This window comes from Sphaeramia orbicularis, chromosome 13 (genome assembly GCF_902148855.1).
Source record: "Sphaeramia orbicularis chromosome 13, fSphaOr1.1, whole genome shotgun sequence".
Lineage (NCBI taxonomy): Eukaryota > Metazoa > Chordata > Actinopteri > Kurtiformes > Apogonidae > Sphaeramia > Sphaeramia orbicularis.
Window position 1 is genome coordinate 7,971,566 of NC_043969.1, and position 22,452 is coordinate 7,994,017.

The 22,452-nt window shown below is 37.6% G+C and overlaps 1 protein-coding gene across 1 annotated transcript; it reads right to left on the reverse strand.

Moving 5' to 3' along the window:
- Window positions 1-1,757: 1,757 nt before the first annotated feature.
- Window positions 1,758-22,446, reverse strand: alp3 (alkaline phosphatase 3). The gene is made up of 11 exons (XM_030152353.1): window positions 22,377-22,446; window positions 21,449-21,565; window positions 21,069-21,184; window positions 19,932-20,106; window positions 13,955-14,127; window positions 13,371-13,511; window positions 11,922-11,991; window positions 9,196-9,330; window positions 5,241-5,432; window positions 3,301-3,417; window positions 1,758-2,295 (listed from the first exon to the last, which is right to left on the reverse strand). Exons 1-11 carry the CDS (start codon window positions 22,444-22,446, stop codon window positions 1,967-1,969), a joined length of 1,635 nt encoding a protein of 544 aa, XP_030008213.1. The 3' UTR covers window positions 1,758-1,966.
- Between the last annotated feature and the right edge of the window lie 6 nt (window positions 22,447-22,452).

The following is a 22,452-nucleotide window of genomic DNA, read 5'->3' on the forward strand; positions in this document are numbered from 1 at the left end:
TAATTATCGCAATCTGTCACCTAAAGATAAAAATAGGAGGTATTTAAATGTTTTGCATTATTAAAGGACTACTGTAGTAATATCACCAAAGCCAGATGACTAAAACCTCAATTAGCGCTCCGGATATTGGACGAGCAGATCATAGGGATAAAGAGTTATTTTATTGCTCATCCACTTGTGTTTTGTCACTTGTTAGAAAAATTTACTAAAATCACATTTACTGATGAAGTACAGCAGTCTGCGTTGTTATAAACATAAAACGCTGGTTTAAGGTTGTGTTTAAAATTTAAGTAAAGACTGTTGCAGATAGAAGTTCACTAATTTTACATCCTTGATAGGGCACATGAATACTGTTACTCTGTCTGCTTAATTACATTGATTAAATATCTCCCATCACTTGCCTCTCAGCAGCATTGGCAGTTTTATTCAAGCTTTGATCACATCTTGCATCGATTACTGTAATCCTCTTCTCTTTAGTTCACAAGTTCCTCAATAACCTTCCTGTGGTTGTATCTTCACCAGAACTCCTTCCACTGAGCACATCACTCATGTTCTTAAACAGCTTCACTGGCTTCCTGTTCAATACTGCATCGATTTCAACATTTCGCTCTTCACTTTTAAGGCCCTTCACATTCTCCTGCCCCCATGGCTTTGTGAACTCACCCTCCCATACTCTCAGATCATCCTCCTTCTACCAAATCTTCATTTCATCTTGCTATCCTCTGTGGGGTTTAAAGTTTTCAGCCATTCTCTCCCTCACCTTTGGAATTCCGTGCTTTTAGGTCTTTGCACTAGGGCCTAGAGCAGGGGTGTCAAACATATGGTGCACAGGCCAAAACCTGCCCACCCAAGGTTGTGATCTGGCCCGCAGGATGAATTTGCAAAGTGTGAAAATTACACTAAAGATATTAACAGTCAGTGGTGTCGAACTTGTTTTAGCTCAAGTTCCATATGAAGACCTTTGCACTCTCAGGTAAAATAATTGTATATTAACCTCTAAATAGTGACTCCAATTTTTCTTCTTGGTTTAATGTGAAAAAAATAATATTACGTTATTCCTAAAAATAATGACCACTCCAATTTTGTCTCTTTGTTTTAGTGCAAAAAAATAACATTAATTAGTGCAATTTTAATAATATTCTGCCTGTTATTAAATGTTTTGTGCCTTTGTAGAACTGATCTGTAATGCACATGTAGAAATGCTAAGTTGAGGCATAATATTGTTAAAATTCCTGGTCCAGTCCACTTGAAATCAAATTGGGCTGAATGTGGAACCTGGAAGAAAATAAGTTTGACATCCCTGGTTTAGAACTTCACTACAGTGGAGCACTAAAACTCATGATACTGATGTTCACTTTCAGTTTATTTTTAAATATAAGTCATATACAGAGAATGACCAAGGAATTCTCTATTAACACGTAAATAAAAAAGTAAAATGAACTTCATCATGCTGTGGTAAGATGAGGTCAGTGTATTCCCTAATGAACTCAATGTTTAATTCTAGGTGTTCCAAATTTACTCTTACAGTACATGTAAGATGTAATTAACAGATACAGGCTTTTATACATTGAGTGAAACAGCTTGAGACACTGATATGTGATGCTGATAGTTTCCATTCAAAATATTCAAATACCTAGTTTATGGTGATATGGTATCAGATTGTTTTATTGGATACAAGTACAATAAAAGCAAAATCAACCTATATCAGCACTGAAAAACAGGAACAAAATGGACTATTAATTATTCAATTCTGTGCTTTTTCACCTTCATCAGCAAATTTTATAAATAGCTGTTAGCAATGATTTTTCTCTTTGCTCATTAGGAAATTACCAGGATTGAAAAAGCCCACAAGCACATCTACCTTACTTGAGGTTTCTTGAGCATTCTGCTGTCAACGTGACCTCTGACCTCCCTGATTTGGCAAGTGTGCAGTGAGATCAATACAGCTCATTAAAGAATTGGGATCTCACATCAGCACAGTGTATGCCAGCAGTGCAGAAAGAAGGCTGCTGAGCAAAGCTGCTGATCCCAGAGCCCCCCCGCCTGGAGCACTGTTTTTGTCATTACTGAATGTGGTATGAACTGCAGATGTTTGAGGTGGGTCTGGTCCCTGACAGTGCCTCAGATCAGAGCCCAAACAAGAAGCGTAGCCCATGGCGTGGGCGACGTAGTTCTGCTCCTGGACGCCGTCAAAGAGGTGGGCCATGGGGCCACGGGCGAGCACGACCACATCTTCTCCGCTGTGAGTGGCCGACTCTGTTGGCACCGCGGCCATTTGGACATAGTCTTTAGTTTCTGGAAAGTAGACAGAAACAAGAGGCTCATGACTGAATAATAAAGATTAAATAATATTTACCCGCACAAACAATGCAAAGATAGAGTCATAATCAATCTAATGTTGGTTGAAATAACTGGCTATCCAAGTCTTTCACTTAAGTTTCTGAGGTACTAAAATGGCAATACAAATTTAATCAGAAAAATGAAAAAATATATATGAACCATGCTAGTTATGTACTGTATAGCACGGTTCATGTATGTACTATGGTACAACAGTTTCATTTTCATTAGACCCATAGTTTCTTTGGCACAAAAAAGATTTTAATGACAGAAGCAAAATGAACTCGAAATGAACTGAACAGTCGTTGATTTCTGCATTTTTCTTTCTCCGGTGTATGAATGTGTATAAATGTGTGGTGGTGATCGGAGCTTCTGTCAGTCTGCCCCGGGGCAGCTGTGGCTACAAACGTAGTTTACCACCACCAGAGTGAGAATGTGAGAGCAACTGAATTTCGGATCAGTAACGCGAAGTGCTTTGGGTGCCTTGAAAAGCGTTATAGAAATCTAATCCATCATTATTATTATTATTATTATTATTATTATTATTATTATTATTATTATTATTATTCAGCAAGTTTTGGTACATCTGTTTGTCCCAGTGTTTGGTACTTTACTATTTATACTGATGATTTTCCTTATTATTGTCATATTGATCTGTTGTAGTGATTTTTTTCCTCCTGCTATTTAAAGTGGTGTCATTCAACTGGTTGTGTTTTCGCCGTCTCTTGAAATAAGTGGCTCTTGTCTGAGTAATTATAAACCCTGTAAACCTCATAAAAACAATATATGTAAAAGATGGAAACAAAGTGGCTTTTCATCTTTTTCCCAGTGTTTTCAGCTTGAATGTGCATGAGTGGATTCACACTAAGGACAATAAAGACAAAAATAAATCATTGATCTGTGGAAGGAGTGTGACAGCTCAAGGATATAGCAAGTGATATATGTACAGTGCTGATTTCTTACTAGTGTCAACATCACGGATGTCAGGGCGTGTGCCATTGACGACTTTGTGCCCTGGTCCATTTCCGTACATCAGTGTGGTGTAAGGACGGAAATCCATAGCCCACAGTGGAGATTTACCTGCAAAATACAACATTAAAAGCTTCATATTCCTTGACTTATTTTCCATGTTTTTCTGTTTTCTCTCTACCTTAGAGAGCTAAACACGTGCATAGACACATGCGGACACAGAAGAAGGTTCTGTGGATCCCCAGAGTGCAGCAGGAGGTCTAAAGCTGGTTGAGTGTCTCAGTGTTTCTCTCCAGATGAGCCATTAGCCTGGTGAGTCTCCCCACTGATGAAGAGCTTAGAGTTTCACAAGCACATTAATCACAGCTGCACCGCTGGGAGGAAGAAGAGGAGGAGGAGAAGGAGGAGGAGGAGGAAGAGGAAGGGTAAATAAGGATAAAACAGGTATGAAAGAACAGACAGGCCGGAGCAGCACCATCTCACACAAGTGCTAAATCGATATGAGCATCTGGGGCTTGACACTGATATATAAAAAATGTCTTACTTTATTTTTTTTTCAAAAACATCAGCTTTTAAATGATTTTATTTATGAACAGGTTGGAAATGCCACTTAAAGGAGAGACAGTCATATCCTGTACATAAGTAGAAGTACAAGTTGACATTCATTACAAAGTAAAAGTACGGAGTATAATCAGTCGAATTTACTTGGAACGAAAAATAGTTATTGTGAAGTAAAATGGTCCCTTTCAGTGCGTTACTTATCTATCTGATGTTTTTGGATTCAAATTACTGCTCTCTTAATCATTAATGTGTATGGTGCATTTTATTACACATGGTTGACCTCATTTTATCTACTTGATACACTGTCAGTAGTTAATCTATGGAATTGCATTATATTGTATTAGATTGTCACATGTTTGGAATTGTAATTGCTCTAAAAAGCTTTGCACCTGCTTAGAAAAACATCCCAGTTTTCTTTGTAACATCACATTTTGCAGCTAATCCAAGAGGGGTTTTAAAGAAATTATTTAGCTTTAGAAGGACAAGTATGTTCTCAGCCCAAAAGAGAACAAGAACACCCTCAATTTATCACAAAGCTTCAAAATCAATACATTTGGAGACATCGTTTTGGTGGGTTGGACAGGAGGGGTATGTTAAACTGTAATCTGAAGTGTAACTAATGTAGTGGTGTAAAACGTACAGAATTTCCTTTTGTGAGGTAGTAGAGTAAGAGTTAAAAGCAGCAGAAAAAAGAAATACTCAAGTAAAGTACAAATACCTTAAATCTGTACCATTTCAAGACACTAAACGTTTCATTGAAAACCAGTGTCTTCAGTCACATAGAGTCAGAAGTTGTAAAGGAATAAAGGGAAGAAATGAATAAGGTCAACACAGGCACGGTCCAAAGGGAGATTAACTGACAGGGACAGCTGTCAGAGTCAGAGAAACGAATGGAGGGAATGGTGTAAGACAAAGAGAGACAAAGGCGTCAGTGGTCAGAGACAGGACAGGAAACAGAAAGACAAGGAAAGAAACTGAAATAGAAAGGCGACAGAGAGAAAGGCTGCCGGCTATATGTGTTTACCCGGTCTGTAATTGCAGGGGAGAGAAAGCAGAGGAAATGTCAAGCTGCTAGTGGCAGAGGAACACTGAAGCTGAGAGAACGCCAGCAGTGCGGTGAGAGGCTTCACATACTCAAGGAAACACACACAAAGAGCACAAAATGCCACTGAGTTTCTGCTCTATTGTCACAGGGTATAAACACACCTGGAGGGGGGCAGATAGATGGAGAACAGAGGCAAGAAAGATGTTTTTTCAGCATCGAAAGGGGGTGAAATTCTCTTGTCATGTGTGAAAAAAGGCATGAGCATCATATCACGATGAAGGACCTGCATCTCTAAGAAATCACATTAAATGAGTCAGATTCAAATTACCCAGAATGCTTTGTCCTCGAAATGGGTATCCATTGAAGGTGAAAGGGTGGGAGTGGTCAGCCATGACTATTGTGAGAGTCTCCTCTTCTTTGGTGAGTTCAAGACCCTTGGCAATGGCGTTGTCAAAAGCGACCGTCTCATGGAGCGCCATGTACCCCCTCCCTGCGTGGTGAGCCTGGTCAATGCGTCCACCTGAACACAGAGGGAGCCAAAGGTTAAATAGGAGCATTGGTGGGGGTTTGGTCTCCTGCCTCTGACTGGGACTTTAAATGAGACAAAAGAAAAATGATGGTTCTTTCCCTCAAACTTGAGAAACAGTGCTTTGTAAATGGAAATGTAACCGTGACAGTTTAATTAAACAAAATGGCTTTGCTTAATTTCCTCATTTTTCCTTCTTTAATTAGGCAGGCTTAATAGGATGAAGACAGAGGAAATAAGAGAAATTTATCATAAGAACAACAGAAAACACAGATTGGAACTCTGCCTTGTGAAAAGTGGACTTGATAGAAATAAAAAAAAAAAAAAAAAAAAATGCATTAAAAAATAGCTTTAGAACAAAAATTGGAATTGCCTCAAATCTAATGTGTCTCACTGAGTTTGGTAATAAACTCCTGGTGGATTTGAGACATGATTCAAGCTGCCATGGGAAAATGTGTTTCAGTTGTGCGCAAATAGGCTCAGTTGAATTCCTTTACCCTTGCTTCCACTCTTTATGAATGACTTGATACTTGATGTGTGCAGTGTTTAGTTGGGGAACAGCAGAATATGTGTATTTAACCTCCTAAGACCCAGGAAATGTCAGCAAAGTACAAGCTTTTTTTGTTTCATATTAAATAAATGCCTATATTGGAAACATCATGATGCAACTGTTTTTTCAGATGCAGTTTTTAAAATTTTTATTTAATGTCCTTTGTGGTGGACAGTTTTCTTTTCTTTTTTTTTGTATAAAGTTGTGAAATTCTTGCCTACAAATGTGGAAAGAAAACCCGTAACTGGGTCTTAGGAGATTAAAAACATCAAGAAATATGAGGAACTAAATGTACTTACAGTTACAATCTAAATAAGGCTTACTTTTTAAAGTCTGCATCACTAATATCATATAAGAAAGGCTGAAAGGTGAAGCCAATGTGGAATGTGGAAGTGTCAAAATCTGTGGTAACTCGGGTGTCCACTATGGGGGGGGGTCCCTGTGATAAAATGTTCAACTCTACACCTCCAATAAGCATATTTACAGCTTTGTACAGAAACAGTTATGGTCTCTATAATCTATTTCCCCCTCCATAATAATTATACGTTTACACTTTTGTCCAAAAACTTGGGATAAAATATTTTTAACTCTTCTCATGAAGTGATTGTGACAATGTGATTTATTCTTGACAGATAAAGTGTTACTCAAGTGTGACTAAAAGGGAATAAATAGGAATAAAAAGAGGAATGTGTCTGAAAACTATCCCAAAAAATTATTACAAAATGATTCCAACTTTATGGGTATTTAACCCATAAAGACCCAAACACCCACTGGCAGCCAAAATCATTTACTGATATAAGAAGTTAAATAACTGTTGATCCATTAATCCTATCAATACATGTGTATAATTGGTATAAAATGCAGTTCATCATCTTTTCATGGTCATCAGATATGATCCATTTGGATGTTCAGAGGCTCTGTGGTTAACATGGAAATACCATCATCTTCTACAACATTGATTCACCAGTAAAACCCATGGAGTTTGATAAATCACAGTGGATGGAGACACTTGTTTTCATGTTAAGTTAATGATATGAACTGACTGATAAAGTCATGTTTTCCTCCAATTTTTCTGTTTTTTTATATAATAACCTTCAATTTTAATTTGAGCTTTTATGAACATCAATCATGATCAGTAAATTAATATAGAAAAATACCTGATTTTCACTTAAGAATGCAAAAATATTGACCATATTATTAGAATAAATGGTGATAAATCACTTAAGAAATTTGGGAACTACCATAAAAGTAACACTGGGTCTTTAAATCACCCATATAGGCTATCCAAAGACAGGTGACATTTCTTCCTGCCAGGCAGTATTTAAGGAATTACAGTAAAAAATACACAAACAAAACCTTAAACAATTTTGTCATGAAGTTTACCAGTACTTCAGTACAATAAAGTGCATGACTTAGCTTCATTAGTTTGTGTTAGTATTAGTTCATATAGATCTGTCAGCTAGCATGCTAATTAGCTCAGCATAATTTTGTGTCACACATTTGTATTTCCATTTACTTACAGTTTCTATCTTCGTCACAAGGGCTCATATACACTGAGTTTGGCCTGCTTTGGAAACGTAGATGTACTCTATTCATTAAATAGTTACATGGAACACATTATTAACCCAAACATCCACCGTTGACTAAAAGCATCTACTGATCTAAAATGTTTAATACCTGTTGATCCACTAATCCTATCAATGCATGAAAATAATTAGTGTAAAATGCAGTTTGTCATGTTTTCATGGTCATCAGATATGACCCATTTATACGTTCAAGAGGCTCTGTAATGAATGTGGAAACAATGTCATCTTCTACAACATTGATTTAATTGTAAAACCCATATAGTTTGATAAATGACAATAGATGGAGACACTTGGTTTATGTTCAGGTAATGATATATTTTGCTGAAAAAGTCACTTTTTCCTCACTTTTCTCTGTTTCTGATATAATAACCCTCAACTTTACTCAGAGCTTGAGTGAACATCTACATGATCAGTAAATTAAATATGGGAAAATGCCTGATTTTTTCCTGAAACAAACATAAAATATAGAGGATAATATTATTATAATAAACAGTAATAAATCACTTATGAAAGATTCAATAGAGAGAAAAAAGTCATTTGGGAACTGCCATAAAAATAGAGCAGGGTCTTTATGGGTTAAAGTAATGCAATGTATTTAAAATGCATTACAAATTACATTTAAGGGCATGTATTCTGTAGTCTGCAGTGAAACACATTTTAAGAGTAACAACCCTCCTCACATTGGATATGGATACGTTTGTGTTTGCATTGGATGACTTAACACTTGACCTGTACTTATCTCTGAGACTCGATACTCAACCTGGATTTACCACTAATGACTTAAAACCTGACTCTGAGTCGAATGATTTGATACTTTTGTGTGAAATAATTGGATACTTCATCAGGACTTGACATTTATCCTGTTTTTTTTGTTTTTTTTTGGCACTCAAGACTTCACTCAGTCTTGAATGGCTTAAGACTCAGTAGCAGAGACACTTTCTATCTTACTCTTAGGTCTCAGTTCATATAAGGTTTATTTTTACACCTTTAGCGTTTCGTCATTGTGCCTCCTTCCTCCACCTGCTGAATGGGAAAGTGAAGCAGACTCAGGTTAATAAGTTTTGCTCTGAATGAGATGTCAGTGATTGGGTGCACCATATGCCTGCTTCTATTTATACATTTGCTGGTTATTTTAAAGTCATTGTAAAGACACTCCATTGCAGCACAGAGTCCCCAAGCGGCTGCCTCAGATTAAAAGAGAGATGGATGAGGAGGCTGGGGAGGCAGCCGTGTGGAACAGAAACACATCAGCCCACCACATTCGCTAACACTCTCATTGAGCTGTATGCAGAATCAATGTCACTTCAGCCCATTCATTTGCACACACAGTTCTGTAGCAGGATGGATTATGGAGGGCATCACTACTGAAGACACCACAAAGATGATACCTAGATGCAATACTACCAGTACTGAGGTTGCTATATATAAGAACAAATATAATACACATTTAGGTCAGTAGTTGTTGAAGTGCTACGTAGCCTTCAATGATTAGATTGATCCACCACATGTTTTTTTTTTTTTTTCTATTTTTAGCAGTGCCATGTCTCTCCTGGAATTCCATTAACCGGACAAATTAAATGGAAAGGACTGTGTGCAAAATGGACGAAGCTGTTGTCCTCACCTTCCACTAGCAAAAAGAAGCCCTTTGGGTTTTTCTGGAGGATGCGGATGGCCTTTTCTGTGGTCTCGATGATAGATGGGTCCATGTTTGGGTTTCTGTCGGCTTCGAAGCGCAGATCACCAGGTTCAAACAGAGCTGAAGGGGAGAGAGGAAGAACAGCGAAGGCATGGTGGATGTGTGTTTTATACCCTTCCTCCTATCACCACTATTCTCAGCCCGCAGGAGATAGCACATCACATCTTCAAGAAGTTTTCTCTTTAGTGCTTATCCACCCAGGCCAGAAGAAACACAAGTATGACTGCCTCATTTCGTCTCCCCCACTCCGCAACACCACACAGATATTTTAAATTTAAAAAAAGTCTTGGTAACACGAAGGCCTCAAAAGTAGCTTCAGTGCTTCTTTGAGAATTCTCTCCATTTGTGTGGAACCCACAACAACATTTCCTACTACTTTACTCACTTATTTTTGGGACATTGCTTGAAATTATCAGCTTCCTTACTTGTGCATCAACATGTTAAGTTTAAAAAAATAATAATAATTCTAAGATAATGGTAATTAATAAATAGTTGTGGATACTAGCTTTGGTATTTTTATACCATATCATATGTAATTCTTTAAAGCTGCAATAATGAATATTTCTGCATTGACAGTGGATCAAAAGTGTAATATGAAAGGGGTCTTTTGTGACGATGAAACCATGGACAACTATCCACATTTCAGTTCTATGGAGACTTTTTGGCATTTGTCTTCTGACTTTTTTTTTTTTTTTTACTTTACAGTTGCAGAGCTTTAATCTTGCTCATTAACAGCTGTACTTTGTGCTTTGATGCAACAGTTGTTTGTTGCATGAAAGCTGTGAGAAACCACACTCTGCTGTCTGTGTTACACCAAACAACAGACATCAGTTTAAGTAACTAAGAAAACCTATTATCTTATGATACTAATATACCTTCATTTACTTATGTAAATCTAATGTATTAATTTTTTTTGGTTTTCGCTTCTGACTTCATTACCCTGAATATTTACCTATGTGATGATATGATTATGTATTGTATTATTTAAAAGTATGAAGAATTATCCATGAAAAAGTCAGGACATTTTAACTGAATTTAACAGTCAGATATTTCCTTCAGTAACTGCTTTAACTAAAATGAGTGAATGTCGAGGGGGAAATAAATCTGTCTGTTAAGTAAAGAGTAAGTAATAGCTGAAAGGATTTGAGACCAAAGCCCTGCTGCTGATGTGGTCATTTCAGTTTAACATATTGTACAGTTTGCATGGCTTTGAATGATGCTAGTGTGACATGTAAGTAATGTTAAAAATCAGTTTCTGTCTCAGCCTTTGCAAAAAAATGTGTATTTGTTTCAAATACATTATGTGTCTATTCATTTCTGATGCTGTGTGCAGCAGAAACTTAAGTGTGTGTTATGTTGGCGATGCTCCATAATGAAAATAAAAATAAGGGCAATGATCCTGTAGTTGTTCCATCAAGAATCAATAACAAGTTGAATTTGCGAGGTTGTCAGGTTCTGCCGCTATGTTAGAGTCCTGTGGTTAGATGCAGAAGATCAATCTCCCAATAGAAATGGGTGGTACTTTCACTGGAGGAGAACTCAACAAATTAAATGAAAGTCCACATATGACTTCCTGTCAGTGCTCAGTAGTAACTAAACTACACTGATATCTCTAACCATTTCCATGTTATAAGCCATCAAAATATGGCCTTTTATAAGTAAAGAAAAATGTTTAATTTTTAAAAAAAATGTGTAAAAAAAAAATGCAAAAATAAAAATTTCTCAAAACTGTTTAAAACTTTGTAGACATTGTCTCAAGGAAGCTACATATAAAATTTGAAATTAATCTGACCAGTAGTTTTTTTTTGGAGAAGATGCTTGACGACTAATGAAGACTAACAAAGACGATGATGACGATGAAGACAACGAACATGACGACAACAGCAACAATGACACCAGATACAGCGCCTTCACAATAGCTCATGGTCTATCAACCACTGAGCTAAAAATGAACAAACTGAACAGAATTTTTCGAATGAAGCATGCTCATTTTAATGGTAAAGAAAAATATTTTTTCTTGAGAGTTTTAAAGTGGACATTAAAGCTGGTTGGTCGTACATTTCTTTATGTACTTTAACATTTGTAGTGTTTGTTTCGTGTGTTTGTAAGTGTGTATGTATCTAACATCACTATGAAGTATAACAAGATGTTAACTTGATGACATACATGCACAGTTGTCCTTAATATGGGTAAGACAGAAAAAGGGCATTTCTTTCACACTGTTTTTTGGTGGAAGAGTTAGTAAAAAATGTGGCAAGGCACCAAGATCGCTATTGGTTCTGAAGCTGAAAAAGATTAGGAGTCTGTGTCCTATATAATACAGAAAATGTTATTAACAGTACATTTAACTGTTTAAGAATGCTCAACCCCTACAGGAACTGTAACAAATTATATTTTTGAAAAATCAGAACTAAGCAGTGATGTTAGAATTAACCATAAATTTGATTTAAAAATGCATTGCATATGTTGTAGCACAATGACAACATTATATAGGTCAGATACGGAAGTGTGCTCAAAACTGACACACTTAATACTAGATAAAATACGTAGGCCTGTGAACGGTCCAAGGACACTACAGTCCCATTTGATGTTGTACTCTGTAAGGACATAATGGAATAAAAGAAGACAAGAAAAGAAAGGAAACTACTTACCCATGAGGTAGTCAGTGGTTTCAGGGTCAACAGCATCAAAATCATTTTTATTCCACACATAGCGAGCAACCTTTATAACACACAGGTGATGAACATGAGTGGGAGGAACACTGTATGAGGCTTTTGCAACATGAGTCATTCTCTATTGTAGACTGTTTGTTTACAGTATACGGGGTGGGGAAGCAAAATTTACAATATTTTGAGGCAGGGATTGAAAGACAGTGTATGACCAATTAGTTTATTGAAAGTCATGAGAATTTATTTGTCACAAGAAAATTTACATAATAGAAAATGTTTTTATTCTATGTGTCCTCCTTCTTTCTCAATAACTGCCTTCACACGCTTCCTGAAACTTGCGCAATTGTTCCTCAAATATTAGGGTGACAGCTTCTCCCATTCTTCCTTAAAGTATCTTCCAGACTTTCTCATAATAGTTTTGCTCATAGTCATTCTCTTCTTTAAATTATAAACAGTCTTTATGGACACTCCAACTATTTTTGAAATCTCCTTTGGTGTGACGAGTGCATTCAGCAAATCACACACTCTTTGATGTTTGCTTTCCTGATTACTCATATGGACAAAAGTTTCTGAAAAGGTATGGATAATAGTGTTAGGTATGACTATGACATCAATATATGTTTGGTTTCAAAACAATTGACGTAGTGCCTGCTGAGAAAAAAACAACTAAACGTTCATTGTAAATTTTGCTTCCCCACCCTGTATAGATTAAAAGTTCAGAGGACTTTGACATAATAACCTTCCTGCATATTGTAATTTAAGAGGTCTGACAAGACCATGGCAGATCTCTGGAAAATTGACATCATTTTTCCATAGTGCTATGAGATGATGTCATATCATCTACCTGTACACAGAATTTAGATTTTTATCTATATTTATATTTTCTGGAGTCGTTTTCCCTGTTTAAATATCTATTCTGGGTTATTATCAAAATAATGGCAAAAGACTGATCATAGATATTGTGCTTTTATCAAACTGGTACTTTGATAGTATATGATCTAAGGGGGTTTCTCAGTCTTTTACATAAATTTAGTTGTGATACATTCTACCCTAGACACATACAGCACAAACTACACATCGATGTTTGTGTGTTATTTTGTTTGCAGTTGGTTCCCAGGCAAATAACAGGAGACAACAAAGACTGATTGTATTTTCTGCTGGATTAAGGTCATGCAACGTGTTATGCTTGATTTACAATGAAATAAAAAAAAACAGGTGTTAGAGGCTCACAGAAGCCATGAGAAAGGTTTAAGTGGAAAAGGAATCAGCTGAATTTCTGGATACATTCCAAGAGCTTCAATAAATCCTCTATCTAAAAACAACATATTGATCACAGACCTAATGATTAATCCAGTTTCTACAAACTGAAAGAGCAGTGACATACACAAGATGAAGGTGATGTCAGTATATTCTCAGTCACAGATACATTACCTTCCCCATTTTCATGCTCTGCCATTCATTGATGAGGTTGCGTCCATCCTGTCTCTTGCCCCTGGATTTATAATCCCTGGGGTATTCTGGGTCTTTGGTTCCTCTAGGGGTCATGTACTTCCTACCACCACCGATGATCACCTGGACAAACAAAATACAGTTGTGGAAAAAATTATCAGATTACCCTTGTTTTCTTCAATTTCTTGTTCATTTTAATGTCTGGTACAACTAACGGTACATTTGTTTGAACAAATATAATGATAACAACAAAAATAGCTCATAAGAGTTTAATTTAAGGGCTGATATCTTGCCATTTTCCACGGTTTTCTTGATAATAACCAAAATCACGTAAGCTCTTACATCAATATCTATGTCATTGTACTGCCAAAAACAGTGTTTTTAGGCATTCCATGTTTTCTTTTCTGTCTGTTTTAGTCACGTGACACACACAGGAGTTAGTACTTGATTGCATTACCATTGTTTTGGATGACTTTTGATGGTCTAATCATTTCTTCCGTGAGTGTACACATAGATGCAGTGGAACCTCTGTAATGTTAGAACCTAACATGAACAGATGACCTTACGTCTATGTCAGTGTTGTTGAGCAGTTGAGAGGCGATGTCAGTGCAGCCCTCCTTCTTTGCAGATGCAGGCATGTCGGCATCACTGTACCACTTCCTGCTGGCGCTGTGGGCGTAGGTGGCTGCTGGGGTGGCGTGTTGGACTCGCGTAGTTGTTACAATCCCAACAGACTTTCCTAGAAATCAAGGTTGGGTTTAAGCATTACGTTCATGCTGAAAATCAGTGGTGAAAACATATGTAAATGAATACTCCACAAGAACAGTTTTGACATTCTTTTACTGGAATTACTGGGAGTGTTTCAGTCTTATGCAAGTCTATATTTCACATGGGAAATATTGTTTTGCTCAATTACCTGGATAGTATTATATAAAAATGGTAAGATGCAGTACTATACAACTAATATACCCTGGAGTATAGGAAGTATCTAACATTGACTCCACAACCAATTCTAACATGTACTTTGAAGGGGCCATTCGGCTTCATACATAATTTACATTTACAAATATAATACATCTGTAGTTTTAGTTAAATTATATTTTGAATTCAAGACTTGTACTTGTAATTAAGTACACCTAAATTGTGTTATTTTTGCTTTTGTTAAAATAAAAGATCAAAATACTTCTTCCACCCATAAGTGAAAGCTGGAAATAAGACTAAGAACATTTCTAGTGCTTTATTTTTTATTCTGCTGTGTGCTAGTTCCAGCTCTACATTCAGACACCAGAAAGTAGGTCAGTGTTTCATGGGTACAGCTGAGGAGACAACAGTAAAGTAGGGTAAATCATTAGACTCTTGTCTTTTTGTTGTCAGCCTTTACAGTAATCCTTTCTTGTGACCTATTGTCCCAAGATGATTCATAAGGAATATAATTCTTATTGTGACAAAGACAGGACTGACATTCACAATTGATTTACTCTCAACTTTCAATTCAATTCAGTTTTATTTTTAGAGCCCTGGGTCTTACTTATGTACACCTATTATGTATAGTCCTTTTGCTTTTGTGTTGTATAGTTTACTGTGTGATGCTGCTGCACCAATTTCCCAGTTTGGAATCAATAAAGTCTATCTGTCTGTCTGTCTGCCTGCCTGCCTGCCTGTCTGTCTTAATGAGTAAAATGTACCATAATCATAGGTTATCATAAGTAATGTAGTATTTCTACTGTCAAATATTCAAAAGTCATACAGTCTGTAAATGCATAACATTGATCTGTTGGTGGTTTTGGTAGTCCTTACTGGTATTGACCCAAACCACACACTGCAGCTTGAGCAAGGTTCATACTAATATTTTTTTGGGGTTGGTAAATACTCCATATTACTTATCAAATTTTTTTGATTTGAAATATAGGCCCAAGTTTATTTCAAAGACTGGAATTATAAGCAAATTGCTAACACTGTATCTTTCTTGTCCTGTGACTCATCAAAGGAATGACGCATCAAATTTCTGTTATGAAGGAAGACTGGTAACTACTCCAAATGCTGCTTCCAAAGGACATCACTGACGAAAGGAACATGCACACACTTTATCTGGGGTCAGTGCCATGCCACCCTGTGTGTATGATTACATATTTACAGCTGCTGATAATAGGAGGCCATGATTAAAGTCAAGGTGTTTTCTTCTTCAGCAACTTTTAGCCACAGGTTGCTGTTGGTCCAAACTCCCCAGCTGCCAAGTAAAACTGTTCTTCTGGGGCGCCACGGCTCACAGCAGAGCGCTTAGCTGTAAAATTGGGTTTTGCTGAGGCTGTATAAGACCTGGGGGATTTTCTTTTGTGAGGCGTCAGAGCTGAAGTGTGACTCGGCAGGGCTGTGTCAGGTATCTGCCTCCTTCTCTGCAGAGACTTACACAGTCCCATTTGTTGCTTCAATCACAGCACAGTTTAGTGACATTATTATACCTACGGTGTTGTCATCTATAACGGTAGTTCTATTTTGCTTCAGCTGAGTCTGTTGACATGTGCAGAGAACTTACACCATCATCAGTGGGACAGCTCCAGTAGTTTGTAACTGAAACATTAAGTTATTTATGCTCCTTTTGCATAATTAGGCTGGCGACTGTGCTGAAGTGGAATGTTTTCTCTCAGTTAATTATTTTATATGTGTATGTATGTATGTATGTATATATGTGTGTGTGTGTGTGTGTGTGTGTGTGTGTGTGTGTGTGTGTGTGTGTAGGGTGAGTCAGAAAAAACGCTCTTTTCATTTAAAGAAATTGTACCACTGAAATGGAAATGCTGATTTTTCTTTTGATTATACAGTCATATTGATGTGGTTATTGAGCATGTCTGGCGATTGAATCATTGATTTATGGCATAGCATAACAGAGGGAATGTCCATTGTTTATTGTGCACCGAAATATCTGCCAACACAGTTTATGCCACCGTGAATGAAATTGAAATTGTCAACCATTACAGCATGTTTACTCGCCATCAAAATGTTTTGTCTCAACGAAGTCGTCTGGCACGACCTTCAACCTGGCTACCATTCAGATTGATGCAAATCTGTGCTCGTTGTCGCATCTCTAACACAGCTCTTCTCGCCATTCGTGTTCGTCGTAGGGCTTGGATTTCAGCCGTGATGCGATTTCGGAGTTCCTGAAGAGTTTGTGGAACAGTCTGATACACACGGTTTTTAAGATACCCCCACAAGAAAAAATCAAGGGGGGTCAAGTCCGGGGATCTAGGTGGCCACTCTCTCTCCTGACCCAAACAGACAACTCGATGAGGAAATAATACCTGCAATCGCTGTGGTCTTGCCATGATGAAAACTCCCTGGGCACTGTCATGTAGGCCTATGTCCTGAGTGTGAAAGCAAAGCCCCGACTCCTGTAATTGTTGTTAATTTCAAGTTTGTTCACTGTGGCATACATTGTGTTGGCAGGTATTTCAGTGCCCAATAAACAATGGACCATCACTCTGTTATGCAATGCAATAAATCTATGACTACATCACCAGACATGCTCAATAACCACATCAATATGACTGTATGGTCAAAAGAAAAATCAGTGTTTCCGTTTTAGCAGTACAATTTCTTTAAATGGAAAGAGCGTTTTTTCTGACTCACCCCGTACATACAGGGTGGGGAAGCAAAATTTACAATGACCATTTAGTTGTTTTTTCTCAGCAGGCACTACGTCAATTGTTTTGAAACCAAACATATGTTGATGTCATCATCATACCTAACACTATTATCCATACCTTTTCAGAAACTTTTGCCCATATGAGTAATCAGGAAAGCAAATGTCAAGGAGTGTGTGATTTGCTGAATGCACTCGTCACACCAAAGGAGATTTCAAAGATAGTTGGAGTGTCCATAAAGACTGTTTATAATGTAAAGAAGAGAATGACTATGAGCAAAACTATTATGAGAAAGTCTGGAAGATACTATTAAAGAAGAATGCGAGAAGTTGTCACCCGAATATTTGAGGAACACTTGCACAAGTTTCAGGAAGCGTGTGAAGGCAGTTATTGAGAAAGAAGGAGGACACATAGAATAAAAACATTTTCTATTATGTAAATTTTCTTGTGGCAAATAAATTCTCATGACTTTCAATAAACTAACTGGTCATACACTGTCTTTCAATCCCTGCCTCAAAATATTGTAACTTTTGCTTCCCCACCCTGTATGTGTATGTATGTATGTATGTATATATATATATATATATATATATATATATATATATATATATATATATATATATATATATATATATATATATACACACACACACACATATACATATGTGCGTGTGTGTGTGTGTGTATATATATATATATATATATATATATATATATATATATATATATATATATATGTGTGTGTGTGTGTGTGTGTGTGTGTGTGTTGTGTGTGTGTGTATGTATATATATACAGTACAGGCCAAAAGTTTGGACACACCTTCTCATTCTTTGCATTTTCTTTATTTTCATGACTATTTACATTGTAGATTCTCACTGAAGGCATCAAAACTATGAATGAACACATGTGGAATTATGTACTTAACAAAAAAGTGTGAAATAACTGAAAACATCTCTTATATTCTAGTTTCTTCAAAGTAGCCACCCTTAGCTCTGATGACTGTTTTGCACACTCTTGGCATTCTCTTGATGATCTTCAAGAGGTAGTCACCTGAAATGGTTTCCCAACAGTCTTGAAGAAGTTCCCAGAGATGCTTAGCACTTGTTGGCCCTTTTGCCTTCACTCTGCGGTCCAGCTCACCCCAAACCATCTCGATTGGGTTCAGGTCCGGTGACTGTGGAGGCCAGGTCATCTGGCGCAGCACTCCATCACTCTCCTTCTTGGTCAAATATCCCTCACACAGCCTGGAGGTGTGTTTGGGGTCATTGTCCTGTTGAAACATAAATGATGGTCCAACTAAACGCAAACCGGATGGAATGGCATGTCACTTCAGGATGCTGTGGTAGCCATGCTGATTCCGGTTGCCTTCAATCTTGAATAAATCCCCAACAGCGTCACCAGCAAAGCACCCCCACACCATCACACCTCCCCCTCCATGCTTCACGGTGGGAACCAGGCATGTAGCATCCATCTGTTCACCTTTTCTGCGTCGCACAAAGACACGGCAGTTGGATCCAAAGATCTCAAATTTGGACTCATCAGACCAAAGCACAGATTTCCACTGGTCTAATGTCCATTCCTTGGGTTTCTTGGCCCAAATAAATCTCTTCTGTTTGTTGCCTCTCCTGAGCAGTGGTTTCCTAGCAGCTATTTGATCATGAAGGCCTGATTCACGCAGTCTCCTCTTAACAGTTGTTGTAGAGATGTGTCTGCTGCTAGAGCTCTGTGTGGTATTCATCTGGTCTCTAATCTGAGCTGCTGTTAATTTGCGATTTCTGAGGCTGGTGACTCAGATGAACTTATCTTCAGCATCAGAGGTGACTCTTGGTCTTCCTTTCCTGGGGCGGTCCTCATGTGAGCCAGTTTCGTTGGAGCGCTTGATGGTTTTTGCGACTGCACTTGGGGACACATTCAAAGTTTTTGAAATTTTCTAGACTGACTGACCTTCATTTCTTAAAGTAATGATGGCCACTCGTTTGTCTTTACTTAGCTGATTGGTTCTCGCCATAATATGCATTCTAACAGTTGTCCAATAGGGCTGTCAGCTGTGCATCAACCTGACTTCTGCACAACACAACTGATGGTCCCAACCCCATCAATAAGGCAAGAAATTCCACTAAGTAACCCTGACAAGGCACAGCTATGAAGTGAAAACCATTTCAGGTGACTACCTCTTGATGCTCATCAAGAGAATGCCAAGGGTGTGCAAGACAGTCATCAGAGCTAAGGGTGGCTACTTTGAAGAAACTAGAATATAAGAGATGTTTTCAGTTATTTCACATTTTTTTGTTAAGTACATAATTCCACATGTGTTCATTCATAGTTTTGATGCCTTCAGTGAGAATCTACAATGTAAATAGTCATGAAAATAAAGAAAATGCGAAGAATGAGAAGGTGTGTCCAAACTTTTGGCCTGTACTGTATATATATATATGTATGTATATATATATATATATATATATATATATATATATATATATATATATATATATATATATATATATATATATATATGTATATATATATATATGTATGTACATACATTTGATCCATCTTAGTGCATTATGAACTGTGGGCTGTAAGACCACCTCCAGATCCAAACCAGTACCTGGGTCAAGGGCACTGATATGATACATGTTTGTCAAAGCGGAGGAAATTGGAGCACCCTGAGAAAACCTGCATGAAAATATGTAGAACATGCACGCTGCATACAAAAAGACTTTGCTTTGACCATGAATCCAACCATCTTGCTGTGAATCGAAAGTTGTAACCACTGATCCAACGCGTTATGAGTCATTACAGTCAACATATAAAGATCTAGCTTTCATAGAAAGGTTTCTCACAGTGAAAAGAAGTCTGTGAATGCAACATCAACATCAAACAGGCTTTTTGTTGGAGACTAACCTGCGTCTTTGGCCCATTTCAGGATGGATGTGACCTCGTTGCCCTTCTGAGTCTTACAGATGCCATTGCGAGCGGCTGCATTCACGCCGAGGGTGTTCAGGTTGGTTTTCACTCCACACAGATAAGCTGTAGCTGTGGCTGCACTGTCTGCGATCTGGAAGTCCACACTATAGGTCTGCAAAACACACATACACAAGGATGAGCTTGAAAAAATATATATGTTGCTTAGTGAGCTTCAACTTCAATATTTCATATGGAAATCTAGCTTCACACTTATAAAAGTATTAGTATAATTACAACACATTCTGAGTCTTAAAATATTGTCTGTAATTTTGTTTTCCATCATAGTATTTTTAGTGTTAATTTGTTCTTTAATTTTTGTCCTGTGTATGGTGAATCGTTGCAGTGTAACTCTTAACAGTTTTAAACTTTTTAAAACCATGGAAAAAAGAGTAACTGAAAATGTCAGAATGATGTATCTGCATTTAAATAAAACATGTTATGTGTTTGCATGCAGAAAACAAAAAGGTTTGAGAGGGCAGAAATGACATTTTGTATGAAACTACAACACTACTAATACAACTATTTCTCATTAATACATGCATGGTATTTAAAGTGCATGAATCAAAATAACTAACTTCATTGTAGTAGATAGATGGAGAAAAATATATTTTATCACTGACTTAAAAATCATTTTCCTCCCTGCATTGCAGCAAGCATCCCTGATATGGATAAAGCTGCAAAGCCAAGACAAATCAACTTTCCATATGTGCGCATTCTCATTTACATACATATTTGTGAGCAAATTGAGAAATAAATCTAAACTAAGCTCCCCTAATAACACTATAACTGCATACTGTATGCATAATGTGGCAGCTGTCATGCAGCAGATGCATGACCAAGGGACTGATTGCATTCACATTCATCATATGTGTCTGAGGATAGACGCTGTCATGTGCTGCACTGGCTGTAAAACCCCATGAGATAAATGTGGGATTTTAGGCCTATGAATAAAACTGGTCTGACTGTATGACACATGTTCTGAGTGCACCCATGGGTGACGTGGATGGATATGTATACATGGGACATTAAAATATTTCATGCATGTAGGTGGGTGTGCATCTGTTGTGTGTGTACCTTGAGCAAGCCCACATTAGGGAAGGTGTCCATGGTCATCACTGTGTCCTCTCCCGACTGGTTCTGCAGCTGTCCCTTGAGGATTCGAGCTGCAGTGTAGGTTGTGATTCCCATACCTGGTGCACATGACGTATATTTGATTCACCCAGTTTTTGTATACTCTGTCATCATTAAAGTGCCTCCCTCTGCAGTATGTTCTCAAAGTCATATGTCTTATTTCCTTTGAAATATTTTTTTAGGTGTGCACTGGTGAAAAATGAAACAGGAAACAGGGAAGACAGGTGCCAAAATAATAAAAAGTGGGTCAGACTTTTAGTTTCCTAAGTTGTCCATCCAGACTTGCTAGCGTTATAAATGAGAGGAAATGTTGAGTAACCTACCATCTCCAAGAAAAAACAGGATGTTCTTGGCCACATTGGTGTTGAGCTTCCTGTCCAGCACTGACTGCAAAGTCTTCCGGGCCTGAGACCTCCAGTACTCTGGGTTCTCCTCTTCAACTGAAGGAAAATGCAGATAAGCTTCAGTGCACAGATGATGCCATTTTTGGTAAATATTGTACTACTGGTCAATTAAAAAGTTACTTGAGCTTTTGTGTTTTTGTTTTTTGCTATTTTTTAACCAAAGGATCAGCCTCTCCAGAGCAAAAGCTGCAGATCGAAGCAAACTGTTAAACAGGTAGCCTTTTGTGAATTATGTATAGTATCTCACTACACTGTCTGCTTTGAACCAACTTCAAGCGAGTGTTTCCATGTGCATCCTGCAGATATCAATGTGAGCAGAATAAAAATCCTGTTACCTGCTGTTTTTAGGCCTTGGGGACTTGAATCCCAGGGATTGTTTGTTGCAGCAGCTGTCACATCTGCTCTCTTATCTATCTGTCAGGTAATTTGATACAGTAGACAAATTGTACCTGATAAAATGCTGATAACAGCCAGTTGCACAACTCCACAAGTACTGAGTGCACTGATTTAGGAAAGTTCGGAAGCTCCATAAGAAGCGAGTATGGAAGAAAGTGTTAGTTCACAGTAAACGATGCTGAAAGATGAGACTGAAACCTGAAAGAGTGATTGTGTGGGAAAGTTAGACAGGAATGGAATTTAAACTGTGACATAAAGTGAGGGGTGCAGAATGGTTTGCTTATTAAGTTTTATGGAGCACAAAGAAGAATCGGAAAGAACTTCAAAGTAAACAAAAAAAGGTGAGGATCATATATCAAACTCAACATTTTCAGGCCTCTGTGATCGTATTGTGTGAAATATTAGAGACGGAAGGAAACTAGTTCACACCAAATTCATCTTCTGTGCTTACCTTTGGCGCAAGATGATCCAAACGCCAGCAGCAGAAAGACCCACAAGGCAGCCACTCTTGTTGACTCCATGTCCAG